Source organism: Vicia villosa, linkage group LG4 (genome assembly GCF_029867415.1).
Source record: "Vicia villosa cultivar HV-30 ecotype Madison, WI linkage group LG4, Vvil1.0, whole genome shotgun sequence".
Taxonomy (NCBI): Eukaryota; Viridiplantae; Streptophyta; class Magnoliopsida; order Fabales; family Fabaceae; genus Vicia; species Vicia villosa.
Genome location: NC_081183.1, coordinates 117,941,499 through 117,957,251, shown reverse-complemented (window position 1 = coordinate 117,957,251; position 15,753 = coordinate 117,941,499). Strand labels below are relative to the sequence as shown.

Sequence of the window (15,753 nt, the reverse complement as noted above, 5' to 3'; positions counted from 1 at the left end):
TACTGAACTATCAATAATCACATGCTGAACTATCAGTAACCACTTACTGAACTATCAGTAACCACATGTTGAACTATTAATAACCACGTGACCACTTGAATTACTATTTTCTCAACAAAAAGGGCCATTAACATCTCATTTAGTCATTATACTAAACACTTGGACTTTAGAGCTTCCATGTCTATTATGGTCTTACACTTCTCATGATTTAGCCATATAAAGTATCCTCTGGTGCTTTCATGTCTATCATAGTTTTACACTTCTCGGAATTCGGCCTTATGATGTATCCTCAGACCTCTAGAAATACAACCTCTAAGCAATCTTGTTTTAAGCAAACATTTTCCTTTTTTTGATTTATTATTTATTGTTGCGACCTTGTTGTGATATAGAGATACATTTCTTCATAACAAAATCAAATCAAAAAACACCAATTCCTAAACATCATTATAATCCAAATAAGTTAGGGGTTGTGAGCTCCAATGATAGATATCAAAATTAAAATCCTTCTTTTTGCATTTGATGCATTCTCAATATTATTTGTTTATCATATCAATGATTATTCCTTCTTTAATCTCTCCTCCTATATATAAGATTCTTTTCGAATATCCAAATAGGCCAAATGCAAGTTAATCAAATGGAAGAGCGTATGTGTTTATGCATCTCTCTACCCATTTGATACCAAAATGATAGTGAATTTCTTACCCCATCCTATGAGGTGGAAAAGAGCCCTATGGAAATCTTAAAATGCTCCTTAGTTTTTGAAGATGTATTTTCGGATGCATCATTTTTAAATTAGTGGTATCTTGTTCAACCTTATTTGAACCCAGGATGCTCTATACCACTTACATCATCAAAGTGGACATCTCATTCAACAACCAAAGTCAAGACTTGGTCGAACCATTTTATTGAAAGGATGCATGAGTTCACCAAATTGAGAGATTGAAAGAGAATCAAATAAATAAAAATCAAAAGGCGTACCACCCATAGTTATAGATTTTGGCGGCGACAAGTCTTTCAGTTTATTTTAGTTTTTCTTTATCAATTTATTATATGTAATCTTGTATTAATGTTAATGATGTATAATATATACATTTTGAAGTTTACAAAAATTTATGCATTTATTACATGTTCTATTTTATTTGGGAATAGAATTTCATTATGTTCTGCGAGGTTCTGAAAATACATCTACGGATTAAGATAATAGGGTGGTACCAAAGATGCATTTCCGAAACATCCTCCGGTACAAGATATGAATTTTGAGGTCTATAATTATCTACAACTATTATAAATATGGGGCACTTGTCTAATTATTTCATACCAAAATACATTACACCAAAGTGAACATCATTTGGCATGTCAAAAATGTCTACTTTAACGGTGTGAAACCATTAATTGAATTTAAGATCAATGAGTACACTCCTCTTGAAGATCTGAAATACATACTGCAGAATCTCCTACCATATAACGACAATCCAAAAATTGTGAAGATCAAGTACTGTTCGCCGCCCGTTGACAACAAAGGGAAGATTGAGTTCAACAACTTTGAGCTGAAGACGGTTGCAGATTTAAGGTCTATGTGGAATTTTTTTTCTTCTATTTTGAAACAAAAGTTCCGATCGAGATGGTTGCGACGATTTTGAGATAAGTCGAAGATATTATGAAGATGTTACAACGTCCACCTGGATATTGAAATTTAATGTTTGATCTATACTGATATCACCTATGTAATGCTTTTTTTTAATGTTACCAATGGAATTTTTATTTTGTCAACCTACACTTTTCTTATTTTTCTTCTTTTCTGCCTGTGCTTCAGTATAATACGGAAATTCAATTTTATATTGTTTACGGAGATGTATTTGTGGATGCAACATAACTACAAATTTGGGACGTCTTTCAGTTTCAATTTTAATTGTATGCTTTTGGATGCGTCCAAACATGCTTCTCTAAAATCTGGAAGTGTTATTGTACTTTTACGTGGTAAAGTAATTTGCATAAATCAAACTATTATTTAATAAGACTTTACAATAATTCAAATGTCCTACTACTTTCATCTATACCTTTCACAAAACACTCTTAAAAATTAGTTGGTGAACATCCTCATTAGAATTAAAGTCGATGACTCACAAATAAAACTCCAATTTATTACAACATCACTATTATTCAATAATTGTATATAAAATTAAACTCCAATATTGTATTACATCCATCATCAAGATTTCACCTAAATTAATAAAAAGTTCATGTACTCCTTTAAAGAACTTTTTATCTTCTTCACAATAAACCAATCTAAAATAAAACTTTGTCCATTTTGATAATTAAGTACATAATTGCACATCAATTTTTTTTACACCAAATAAAACTAAAAAATAATAAAATTACATAGCTAACAATTATAGTGCTATGATAGGAGCAGCTGATACACATTGATGAATAGGTGAACAGTCCCACCCTACTTCTTTGCTGTAAGACACTACAAAATGTTTAGGAATCCAATTTTCTCCTTTTGACTCTCTTTCTCTAACAAGCTCCCTTTGTCTCTCCTCCACTACTTGCTTTGCTTCTCTTGCTTTCTCCCAATCTTTGGTCATTATGGCTTGGCTCAATTCACTCCAAACATTCACTGATTCTGTTGGCCACACACACTAATGAACAAGAGAATCTCATGTCACAATCATTAAAACATGTCCCTTAATTACTTGAACACAAAACATTGTCTCAAAAATGACATTGACAGATGCTAATAATAAAGGAAAAGATGAGTTGATTTTCATTAGTACCTCTTCATCCTTGAGAATGGGTGCTTTTAGTCCTGACATGACTTCTGTTGCATCATATATCACTCTAACTTTCCCATTTTTTCTATCTTTCAGTTTTACAGTCCTACAAAACAAATTCGATGAGAGTTACACTAAGGTGTAAGTAATTGGGCCGGATCTAAACCCAAACTCAGCAAAGTCTGTCCCGATTTCAAGACATCCCACGGGGCCGGGCCGAGCTTGACCAACGTAACTGGGCCAAGTCGAACAGGCTGGCCCAAGGCCAACACATCTTATTGAAGACTAATGTCTAATACATTTTAATACGCATATACTCAAACATGTATTTGTGACTCTGACTGACTCAATGATAGAGTTATTGATTAGTGTATCCAGCGTGTATAATAATTATTAAAACTATTTAGTCAATAATATAAATTTCTATTAATAATGTTTATATAGTATCTTCATGAAGGAATATAAAACATACCTATCCCAATGACCATCAATTTCATATAGAACTTCCAAGGATGAAGAGTCAAGGATCTTCCCTTTGATGACTTTATGATTTCCACCAAGTCCTAGAAATGAATGACTTGACTTGTAAGTTAACTCAGCTACTAACCCTGTCTCTAAGCACCTTATATCAACCGTGCCAACCCAATCAGCACCAGGAATTGGTAGAATTCTAAATAAAAGATGAGGACAATTCATCTCATATGTTTCTCCATGGTTTAAGAGCTTCAGTTCCCTTTTACCATGCACTTGAGCTTCAACTGATGTGCCTACACATTCAATTTTAAGATGATAAATACAAATACGATACTAACACATAGACATCAGTAGTAACAATTTTTGTTCTGGTGGACCTCAAGTCCGTGTCACTGCGGCTATGATCTGATGTAGAAATACTTATGATCTTAGAAAAGGTCAAGATATATATACCATAAAATTTAGGAACAGGTTGCTGACACCATATGATTTCAATATTTTCCTTCTCATCAGTTGCGTGGAGGGCCGTTACCGGAGGGTGGTGCGACACCTGCATATACATGCAAACCAATAACTTATTATTATGCAATGAATATATCAAGGAAACTTGCTCAGCAAGCAACCATTTGAGAGTAAATAAGTACCTGTTCAAGTAAGACATTAAGATTTTCCTTTGAAACATGATGTGTCTCACCAAGAATAGGATTATAAGGAGCAACCCCAAAAGATGCCGGACGTGTGGTAGATATGCACCATGCTACAACAGATATGAACCTATCTAGTGGACTCTGTCCTCTGTTGCATATGCTTAGTATGTCTGAAGCAGTGCAATACACTGATTCACCATAGCATTGTAGTTGGGATTTTGGTAAGTTAAACAATGGTGGCAACTGCATGTAACACACAATATTTTCAATTTTTTCATCATTCTATGTAGAATACATGTTCCAAATTAAGATGATTTGTATTTGCAAATTTCTACTACAAAAAATATATACAAGTAGATGCATGCATGATTGTGTAGTATTTAGTAGAAGGAAGGGTTACACGTAAAATTAATTACAAATTTAGAGTAAACGTATACAAAAGTTGCTGTATTATTTACTCTAATAATAACCAAGTAACGTAATCCAATATTAAGATTTTTAAAAGTTCACCTAAATTAAGATTTTTTGTTTAAATTTATTTATTGTTTTTCAATGGTGTTTGTGGTTAATGAAGTGATTGAAAATTTTTGTTTGAATGTGTTAAAAAATAATTTTGGGGAAAGAAATGGTTCAAACTAATTTAAAAAATTAAATTTGATTAATTGAATGAGAATTTATGGTTTAATTATTTAATTTTTTAATAAAGACAAATCATTAAATAAAAAAATAAAAAAATGGGGCATGCAATTTAATTCAACACCTAACAAAAATGATAGTTGAACATACTCAATCAATTAAAGTTATTAATTTTTTAATTTGTTAAATAAAAATTTATGGTGCAACGCAAGTCACTCATTCAGTTAAACATATATTTGTATTTTTTTTTTCATTTTTTATGAAGAGTAGAAGGGAAATCCAATGATGAGTTATCGCTATATGAAAAGAATATTCCAGTTTCTTTATCATGTTTAGTGTGTGGATTCAAATATCTTTAAGAAGATTATTGGGAAAGAAACAACCCAAGGAGGCTTGAGATACTCTCAAGAAGCTATATGGTGAAAATGAAAAGTTAAATAAAGTGAAGCTACAATCTTTGAGAAAGCAATATGAAAACTTGCAGATGAAAGATGATGAAACCGTTGTTGAGTTCTTCTCAAAGATGGTGGCTTTGACAAATCAAATGAAGTCTTGTGGAGAAAAGACTATGAATTGCAGAAGGTGGAGAATGTGTTGAGGGATCTTCCAGCCAAGTTTGATCACATTGTGGTGGCAATTGAAGAATCTAAAGACTTGTTAGAGATGAAGCTAGAATAATTGCAAGCATCTCCTGAGGGCGATGAGATGAGATTGAAGCAAAAGATTCATAAAAGGCATCTGAACAGGAACTGCAAGCAAATTCTTCAAGAAGATGAAATAAAATTCCTCAAGAAATAACAAAGTTAAAGAAAAATGGAAGAAGAAGTTGAATGACAAGGTAAGGCTGCAAAAGGCCAACGGGGAACTAGCAAGAATGGTGCTAATCAGAACTAGAAGAGCAATAAGAAGGTTAACATGGATGAGGTTCAATGATATTGCTATAAGAATCTTGGTCATTATGCTAGAGATTGCTACTACAACAAGAACAATGATGAAGACAAAGGCGTGGCTCAATTTCCTCATTATGGTAGCAGAGAATCTAAAGATGTTATCTTGATGGTTGCAACATATTTGGCCTCAGAGAGAAACAAATGTGCAGTACCTTGATACAAGTTGCAGTAATCATATGACAAGCAACAAGAACTGGTTTGTCAAGTTGGATGAATTAGTTAGGATCAATTCGTTTTGTAGACAACAACATGGTGACATCAGAAGGAATGAGCAAAATCAGGGTGAAAAAGAAGGATGAACATGAAGCCATCATTAGTGATGTCTTATATGTTGATTCAATGGCAAGTAATTTGATCATCTTAGATCAATTACTTGATAAGAATTACACAATGAAGCTGGAAAGAAAATAACTCAAGGTGTTTGATGAAATGTTTAGAGCAATTATGAGGGCACCGACTGGACATTCAAGGTCATGACCAATATGCTTGATCATCAATGTCTTGCATCAATCACATCTGAAGATAAAAATTTGGTTTGGCGTCAAAGATTTGGCTATCTTAATTTCAAAAGTCTTAGCTGATATATATGAAGAAGATGGTGTATGAACTTTCGAATATTAAAGTGCCAAAGCAGCTGTGTGAGGAATGTTGCAGAGCCAAGCATACAAGAAAGACTTTCAAACACGACTTGCCAATGAATTCACAATAGAAACTTGAAATTGAGCACTCATATGTATGTGGTCCATTTGAAGTAAAATCACTAGGAGGAAACTGCTATTTTCTAATCTTCATAGATGAATTTACAAGACATGTGTGGATTTACTTGTTGGAAAAGAAAAGTGAAGTATTCAGTAGATTCAAAAATATTCAAGTTGATGCTTGAGAAACAAGATGGACATACCATCAAGATATTGAGAATTGATGGTGGTGGTTAGTATACATCGATAGAGTTTGCTCAATTTTGTGACATGGAAGGGATTGAGCATGAAGTGATAATACCCTACACACCTCAACACAATGGCATTGCTGAAAGGAAAAATAAAAAACATCTTGGATATAGCTAGGAGTATGCTTAAAGTAGAGTAAATGCCTAAGCATTTTTAGGGAGAATCCAGCTCAACTGCAGTGTACATCATCAAGAAATGTCCAACAAAGAAGTTGAACAATAACACTCCTTATAAAGCCTAGTCAGGGTTGAAGCCAAGTGTTGGTCATCTCAAACTATTTGGCTCAGTACACTTTAGACATGTTCTTGAACAACTTAGAAGAGAGTTGGATAATAGAAGCCATGTTATGGTCAAAGTTGGATATCAGTCAACAGGTGCTTACAAGTTGTTAGCACCTAGTGAAAATAAGGTAGTGATCAACAGAGATGTGGAATTTTATGAAAGAAAAAGATGGAATTGGTTGCTTGCTTCACAATATTCAGTGCAAGAAGGTGAAATCTCAAGTCACATTAGAGCTACACTGCATGATGATGAACGACTTGAACCAACTGAGCCTACATAAGTTCATGGAGTAAGAAGGTTAAACAGAACCAAGACTCCATCAGTCAGGCTGAATGATTAGGAGAGATTCCTGATCAAGCTATTAAAGAAAATGGTGACCTAATTGAAGAAGCCATGATGGATGAGGCATAACCAATCAATCATGTGCAAGTTCTACATGATGAAAATAATGGTTGAGGAACTCAAGGACATTGAGAAAAAACAGACATGGGAGCTGGTTGAGAGCTCCGACAAGAAAGTAATTGATGTAAGATGGGTTTACAAGCTGAAGTTGAAACCAGTTGGTAATATTTCCAAGTACAAACAAGATTGGTTGCAAAATTATTTCTCCAAAGACCTAGAGTAGATTTCAATGAAGTATATGCATCAGTGGCTAGGCTTGAAACTATAATGATCGTTGTGGCCACAATAACATATAAATTTTGGAAGATTCATCAACTTGATGTGAAGTATGCATTCTTGAATGGACATCTAAGGGGAGAATTCTATGTGAACCAACCACCAGGCTTTGAAGTAAGAGGAAAAGAAGGTTTAGTATATAGTTAAAAAAAGGCTTTGTATAAATTGAAGCAAGCATATAGAGCTTGGAATAAGAGAATTGACAGCTTCTTAATCAACCTAGGTTTCAACAAATACACATCAAAACATGGTGTTTATATCAAAGACTTAAATGAACAAGACTAAGTTATTCTATGTCTTTATGTATATGATTTATTGGTTACAGGTTAAAATGAAGTAGAATTGACAAAGTTCAAAGCAAGCATGAATACTGAGTTTGAAATGTATGACCTAAGAATATTGGCATATTTTCTAGGAATGGAAATCATGGAAACCAAACAAGGCATTTTCTTGAATCAGAAGAAATATGTAGAGGACATATTAAAGAGATTTAAGATGGGTAGCTGCAACCCTGCTATCACATCAATGGAGACCAACATCAAGCTGAAGAATGAATCTGAAGAAGAATTGGTTGATAACACATTGAATAAGAAGATCATTGGATCTTTGAGGTATCTCTACAATACAAGACCTGAAATTTGTCATAGTGTTGGATTGGTGAGTAGATTCATGGAGAAACCAAGGCTATATCATCTACTTGCAGTAAAAAGAATACTAAGATGTATCAAAGGCACATCAGATTCAGATCATGGAGTTCTAATGTCTCATCAAACAACTAGAACTGGAGCAAGAATATATGGTTACTCAAACTCATATTGGAGTGGTGATCAAGATGACGGAAAAAACATAGCTGACTACCTGTTCATGCTTGGGTCTGCACTAGTTTCTTGGAGTTCAAAGAAGCAAGAGACTGTTATTTTGTCCTCATGTGAAGCAGAGTATCTTTCAGGCTCTTATGCAACATGTCAAATACTTTGGTTAGACCTGTTGCTTGAAGAATTCAACATTGGTGACTATGGAAAAATCAAGCTGCTAGTAGACAGTCAATTAGCCATAGATCTAGCAAATCATCGAATGGGTCATGGTAAAAGTGAACATATAAAAATGAGGTATCACTTTCTTAGAGATCAAGTTAGCAAAGCAAGGTTAACTATTGATTATTGCAAGACAGAGTTGCAATTAGCAGATATCTTGACAAAAACCCCTAAAGTAAGCCAGGTTTAAAGAAGTTAATGGGAATGAGAAGCATGTTAAATCTGAATTAGGAAGGGGCATTGTGCTTAAGTCAGTCTGCTTTAAAGATATATATACTCAAACATGTATATCATTTTTTGTTAGACAGTCTGTTTTAAGGATATATCTGGGCAGATATATTGTTTTAAGGATATATCCAGGTGAATATCAAACTATTTTTAGACAGTTTATTTTTAATTTCATTTGGATGACTAGTGTGTCTATAAATATCACCCCTATTATAATTGAAAGAACTGACACATTTAATAAAAGTTTTCCCCTCGATCACTCATTAATTTTCTCAATTTATCCTCATTTGTCAAGTAACTTGTGATGCAAATTATTCAGAAATACTTTTTCCTTACAAAAATATTTGAGCTTATATATTAACTAATTTCATCAAACAGTACAATAACACCTAGTTTATTACTCAATGATGTCGGAGTCCACAAGGATAGTAAATGGTTGGTCCAAAAGAACAAAAGAGTTTTTCTATACATTACTATTTTCTGAGTATACTGTATACATTATATTCACATACCATCATTTTCTTATAGTACCTAAAATATCACATAATATTCCTAAAGCCTTAATAATAAAAGAAGAAAAAAGGTAGAGAGGAAAAAATTGAGAATATCTTTACTCGTTTCACACAACTTTTCAATTCAAAAATAAACATATAGAAAGTATATTGATAATACCTGGAGGGATGTGAGATCAGATCCTGACCGTACATTCTTGAATAAACTTAATAAGCGTTGTAAAAGATTTGGGGCATTGTAACCTTCTTCTGAATCTGATTCTTTTGCAACTTGTAGTGGCTTACTCACCACTATTTTTCTCTCTTTCTTGTCAACCTGCATCACCATTTTTTCACTTTCTTAATTCTTCTCTCAACCAATTAATTAAACTATCCTAAAACTTTGTGTGTCTCTCTCTATTGCAAATTAATGTGAACGGTTATAAAATCAATGCTAAGAAAAGTCCCATTGTTCACCAATGAAGGACTAATGGTGCAAATATTGGAATAAAGTAAGTTGTAATATATTCAGATTTTTGTCATTTTGTGCAAATAAATTTGTCAATTTTGTATAATTGTTAGTTGTACCAATAAATAATTGTTTATTAGTACAAGGAACAATTATACAAAATTGTAGGATGTTTAAAGTCAAAATAAGAGTCCGTATCATTTTTGTCTTGCTCTTTTAAAGTTTTACATTTTTAAAAGCAAAGATACAAATTACCAACTATTTACGAACGGGTAAATACTTTCAAAGATAAATGGTTGATTCTTAGAAGAAGAAAAACTAGATAATTGATAATACAACTTCTTATTTATGGTCCTCTTATTTATATCACAACAAACTTAATTAATTATGGTCCTCTTCTCGATTTGGACAATACTACTTTCTCCATCTTTAATTATAAAACGTCACATATAAATTTTAATTAATTAAAAATATTTACATACAAAATAAACACACTAGTTACACGATTAAATTTTATTTTATTTTATTTTATTTAAATGGAAGAAATAAAAATGTCTTACAAGACTTTTTCATTACAAAATAGTTAATAGTTGGTAGATTAAATTATCGGATATAAATTTATTTTAGGGTTAAATATGTTTATGGTCTCCTAAATATTTTATATATTTTTTTTAATCCTTCAAATTTTTTTTTTAAAAATAATTTTTTTAATTATTTTCATCCACACTTTTGATCTCTCCTGCTAAAATCGTCGTTAATTTATTCACTAAATAGTAAATCATTGTTAATTTTGTCACTAAATTATAAAAACTATCGCTAAATTACATGAGAGACAAAATGTGAATGAAATTTTTTAAAAGGATCATTCTTTAAAATGAGATTAAAAATAAAATATAAATATATTTAAGACGACCACAAATATATTTAACTATTTATTTTAATTAGTTAATAAGACTCAAATTACTTCATGAATTTTTTTGTCTTATTTGTAATATTTAATATAATTATCAGCGGAATTTGTTTATAAATATTAAATAGCATGAATTAAATAAAATTTTAAATTTTAATTAATATAATATAGATAAATTTAAGAAAAAATATAATTCAAAATAAAATTATAAATTAATAAAAAAATCTATAAATTCTTAAAAATAAGCATATTACAAAACAAATTTCTTTTAATCATATAAATTTACAAACCAGAAACTATCGGTTATAAGATAATTTGCTGTGAGAAAAGAGATCCTAAATAGTATGAGAATGCGTATAAATTTGTTTTGATAACTTGCTCGTGAACTAAACAACAATTTTTTATTTAACAATCTATTAATCTTTTTATAATATTCCTCCACACAAACCCTCAAAATATTCATATTCTATGTCTAGAAACAAAATCTAATCCTACCTACTTATTATAAGACTTCTAACATAATTTACATATATTAAAAATAATACCTGTTATAATAATTTTTTAAATATTAATTTTATATATCTATCTATACATTTATGAATAATTCAAAATATTAATATAATAAAATAGAAAAATATAATTTACATAGATTCTTCTACCTGCATTATAACAACACATCAAACAATTTCATTCTTTTGTATGATATACAGAGATTTTCAACATGAATATACACAAATAATAGAAGAAACAAATACCCTTAAAAATATGAAACAGAGATGAAAATAAGAGTGCATGTAAAAATATAAGATATCAGAACACATACCATAATCTTCAAGTTGAAGAAGAAACAAGAGGTTCAAGGAAATATTATGAAGTTGAAGAAGATGTTGCAGATTGAAAGAGAAGTGTGAAGTTGAAAATTTATAGTACACTCTTAATTATATATAGATAGACGAGGATTCATCTCCATCTTAGGTGTTGTAAAAAGAAAAGAAAAATAAATTGACGTGGAGCCCACGTGTAAGGCCAACATTATATTTTATGGTTATTTCATATGCTTGGTTTTTTTCATTTTTATTTTGTTCTGTCTGTCCTATCAGTTTTTTCATAAGTAAAAATGCATTAAAAACATCATAATTGAAATATTCATATGTGATCCTTTCATCTATTAGTTGTTACAACTAAAAAAAAATTGACTTGCATGCATCCTGTTATTCTTTTATGAAACTAAACTATGGTTGGAAATCTATCAAAATTTATGATGAATTTTATCAATTTTGATGAACAAGATTGTTATCACCACACGATAACAATGAAAAGAGAAAAGAAATTTAAAGAAAAAAGATATTAGGATTTCTGCAGTGTAATTCTCGGTCCACAAACTGTAGAAAATTTTATTATTCATTTGCAACTGCAAATTTTGTTAATACAACTTTTTGACTTACAAAATAATGAGGGTTACTCCCTATTTATTGGTTTAGGTTAACTTGCTCCTTAAGCCAAAGCCCAAAACTATAAAAATCCAAAATACCTATTTTGGAACTAAATCAAATCAAATCTATTTTAAATCTAAATTAAATCTATCTAGATCTAAAACAAATCTATGTGTAAAAAACTGTTTTCACACTTATAAACAAAACAAATCTTTTCGACACTCCCTTGTTTCATTCGAGCAAACTACTTCGACACAAGAAATTACACTTTCAACACACCACCTAATTCATTGTGTCTAAGCTATCTATATTCATCATATCGCTTGGTCTTCTGAATACTTCGACACGCACTTCCTTCGTCATGATGTCTGCAATCTGATTCTCAGTTCTGCAGTGTCCCAAGTTTATCTTCCCTTTAGCTATCTGCTCTCGAAGGTAATGGAACCTAATTTCGATGTGCTTGCTTCGACCATGTGCTATCGGATTCTTCGCCAGGTTGATATCTGACATGTTGTCGATCTTCATGGTAATTTCTCCATGATCTTTACCTGTTATCTCTTCGACCAAGTTCATCATCCATGTTCCTTGACATGCACAAAGAGAAGCAGCTATGTACTCTGTTGCGCATGATGATAATGCCACTACTGGTTCCTTTCTCGAACTCCAAGAAACTGTTGCACCACCTAGCATAAACACATAATCAGTTGTGGATTTTCGATCCTCAGTATCACTACACCAACTCGAATTAGTGTATTCCACTATCTTGCATTATTTTCCTTTATCAACTGCAGGAAATAAAATACTACAGTCGAGAGTTCCTTTCAGATACCCTAGTATCCTCTTTGGCTTCTGCATGAATCTACTTACCATACCCACACTGTATGCTAAGTCAGGCCTTGTATGACAAAGGTATCTTAGTGATCCAATAAGTCTTTTGTACTGAGTTGGGTCGACATCATCTTCATATGCATCTTTCGACAGTTGCAGTCATGGTTCTGCAGGGGTTGAAGTCGAGTTGCATTCTTCCATATCAAATCTCTTAAGAATTTCACTCGCATATCTTCTTTGATGCATCATCAAACCTCTACTACTTTTGTGGAATTCGATGCTAAGGAAATATGAAATGTCACCCAGATCCGACATTTCGAATTCCTTGCTGAGATCATCTTTGAAGTCTTCGATCTCTTTCTTGCAGCTACCTGTTATTAACAAGTCATTTACATAGATACATAGTATTAGAAATTCATTATTTCTTCTTCTTACATATACTCTATGTTCAGTTGTGCACTTCACAAATTCCTTCTCCCTAAATAAACTATCAATATTCTTGTTCCAAACTCTTGGAGCTTGTTTCAATCCATACAGGGCTTCATGCAGCATGTACACCTTTCTTTCTTCGCCATGTTTCACAAACCCAACTGGTTGTGCAACATAGACTTATTCGTCTAAGGGGCCAATCAGGAATGTACACTTCACATCCATCTGACATATGTGCCAATTGTTCATTTCTACTAGACCAACAACTAACCTAATTGTTTCGATCTTGGCAACAGGTGCAAAAACTTCATCGAAGTCAATTCCTTTTTTTGAAGAAATCATTTTGTCACAAACCTTGCCTCGTGTCGAGCCACTTCACCTTTGGGATTCATCTTCAGCTTGTATACCCACTTGACATCAATTGCCTTCTTGCCTTGAGGCAATTCGACAAGTGACCAAGTATTATTATCTTCGATAGACTTCACTTCTTCATTCATTTCTTTCACCCATTTCGAATCCTTCAATGGTTCAGCTACATTGACTGGTTTGACATCTGCACAGAAAGCATAATGTACTAGCTCACCCTCATCATCGACCACATCATCTGATGTAATCACACAATCTTGCAACCTTGCACGCATGTGTCTTATTCTCTGAGGTCTAAATGTACTTGGTTGATATCTAACCTCCTATTGTCTAACTTCTCTTTTGACTTGATTTTCTGATTCTTCGAGTAATATTCCCACTAAATATTTCTTGACTTTTTCAGTCCAATCTCATTCTTTAAGCTCATCTATGATCACGTCCCTGATGATCACTACTTGCTTATTCACTAGGTCAAACAATTTGTAACCTCCAATCGAATGATATCCTATTAGGATCATCTGACTCGACTTGTCATCAAGTTTTCTTCTCAAATGATCTAACACATGTCTATGTGCTATAGATCCAAATACCTTCAGATGACTCAAGCTAGGCTTTACAACAGATCAAAATTCTTCTGGAGTAATTCCTTCTAGCTTATTCGTCGGACATCTGTTCAAAATGAATGTTGTTGTCGACACAGCTTCACCCCAAAATTATTTAGGTAAATGCTTGCCATTTAACATACTTCTCACCATATTCATGATGGTTCGATTCTTCCTTTCTACAGTTCCATTCTGCTGTAGAGTGTAGGGTGACACCATCTCATGCACATTCCCTTCTTTTTCACACAATGCATCAAAATCTTTCGACACATACTCTCCACCATCATCAGTTCTCAAAACTTTTAGCTTTCGACCACTTTGTCTCTCCACCAAATCGAGTTCGATCTTGAAGGTTCTATTTTGAGACATAGGAGCCTTCAAGATTAACCTTCCTCTTGAGTCGAAGACTCTCATCATCTTGTCTACGATCGAAACTTTGTAGTTCTTTTCGACCAACTGCCCAATGCTGAGCAAATTGCTCTTCATGCTTGGTATGTACAACACATTAGAGATTACTGACCTCTTGCCATCTTTCCTCATAATCAAACCGTCTCCAATACCTTTAGCTGCTAGAGTATTGTCATTTGTAAATTTCACCATGTTCTTCACTGAGGGCTTTATGTTGACAAACCAATATTTCCTTCCAGACATGTTTGATGAGCATCCTGAATCCAAGTACCATTGGTCCTTAAATTTATCTTCATCTTTTTTTGTGACCATCAGTAACATCTCTTCTTCTTTATGTTTTTCAAACTTTGCATCCCTTTCTTGATTCTCACGCTTCTCTGGACAATTACTCATATAAGGACCATACTTCTGAAAAATTGAAACATTTTATGTGAATTTTATCAGACTTTCGACCACCACCTCTTCCTCTACCTGCAACACCATCTCTTTGGTTGCCTTGGTATGAGGGCTTTCTCTGATTCAAACAGCTTCCTTCTTGCTGATTTTGACCAGTCGAATTGTTGTAGCCACCTCTACCTTTATTTCTATCCCAACTTCCTTTGCCTTTCTTTTCTTTTGCTGAGTGGATCTGCAGAGCCACGTCACTCTTCGACTTACCTGTAACTCTTTCAGCCATTCATTTTTCAAGAGATTCAAGCGTCCCTTGAAGCTCTTCTTATGTCAATTTTGACAAATCCTCCGACTCTTCTATGGCTACCACCATGTGGTCGAACTTAGGGGCCAAAGACCTCAAGATCTTCGAAATGACAACTCTTGTTGTTAACGCTTCTCCACATATCTTGATTTGATTCACTAGTTTCGTAATCCTAGTAAATAAATGAGTTATGACTTCACTGTCTTCCATCAGAAGCAATTCATACGTTCTTTTGTGAGTTTGTAACCTCGCCTCTTTCACCTTCTCAGCGCCTCCAAAAGACTATTCAAGAATCTCCCAAGCTTCTTTTGCAGATTTTGAATCACTAACCTTTTCGAAGTTGTCTGGACTCAAACATTAATGAATTAATCTATCTAGATCTAAAACAAATCTGTGTGTAACAAACTGTTTTTACACTTCTAAATAAAAGCCCAAAATACCAATTTTGGAACTAAATCAAATCTAATTTATTT

At 32.8% G+C, this 15,753-nt stretch overlaps 1 protein-coding gene across 2 annotated transcripts; it reads right to left on the bottom strand.

The window, feature by feature from the left end:
- Positions 1-2,193: 2,193 nt before the first annotated feature.
- On the bottom strand, positions 2,194-11,445 carry LOC131599534 (oxysterol-binding protein-related protein 4C-like). Of its 2 annotated transcripts, XM_058871851.1 has the most exons (7): positions 11,344-11,445; positions 9,323-9,478; positions 3,893-4,138; positions 3,702-3,798; positions 3,247-3,541; positions 2,778-2,880; positions 2,194-2,642 (listed from the first exon to the last, which is right to left on the bottom strand). In XM_058871851.1, exons 1-7 carry the CDS (start codon positions 11,344-11,346, stop codon positions 2,391-2,393), a joined length of 1,152 nt encoding a protein of 383 aa, XP_058727834.1. In that variant the 5' UTR covers positions 11,347-11,445; the 3' UTR covers positions 2,194-2,390. The 2 variants fall into 2 exon arrangements, with proteins under 2 accessions (XP_058727834.1, XP_058727833.1); XM_058871850.1 differs by lacking the exon at positions 11,344-11,445 and having other exon boundaries at positions 9,323-9,830.
- Positions 11,446-15,753: the final 4,308 nt, after the last annotated feature.

Excerpts from the sequence above, each read along its gene's own strand:
- LOC131599534 (XM_058871850.1), bottom strand. The coding sequence starts at position 9,490 with ATGGTGATGCAGGTTGACAAGAAAGAGAGAAAAATAGTGGTGAGTAAG. Across the intron at positions 3,542-3,701 it reads ACCTGTTCCTAAATTTTATG|GCACATCAGTTGAAGCTCAA; the intron begins GTATATATATCT and ends TTGAATGTGTAG. Across the intron at positions 2,643-2,777 it reads CCATTCTCAAGGATGAAGAG|TGTGTGTGGCCAACAGAATC; the intron begins GTACTAATGAAA and ends CTTGTTCATTAG.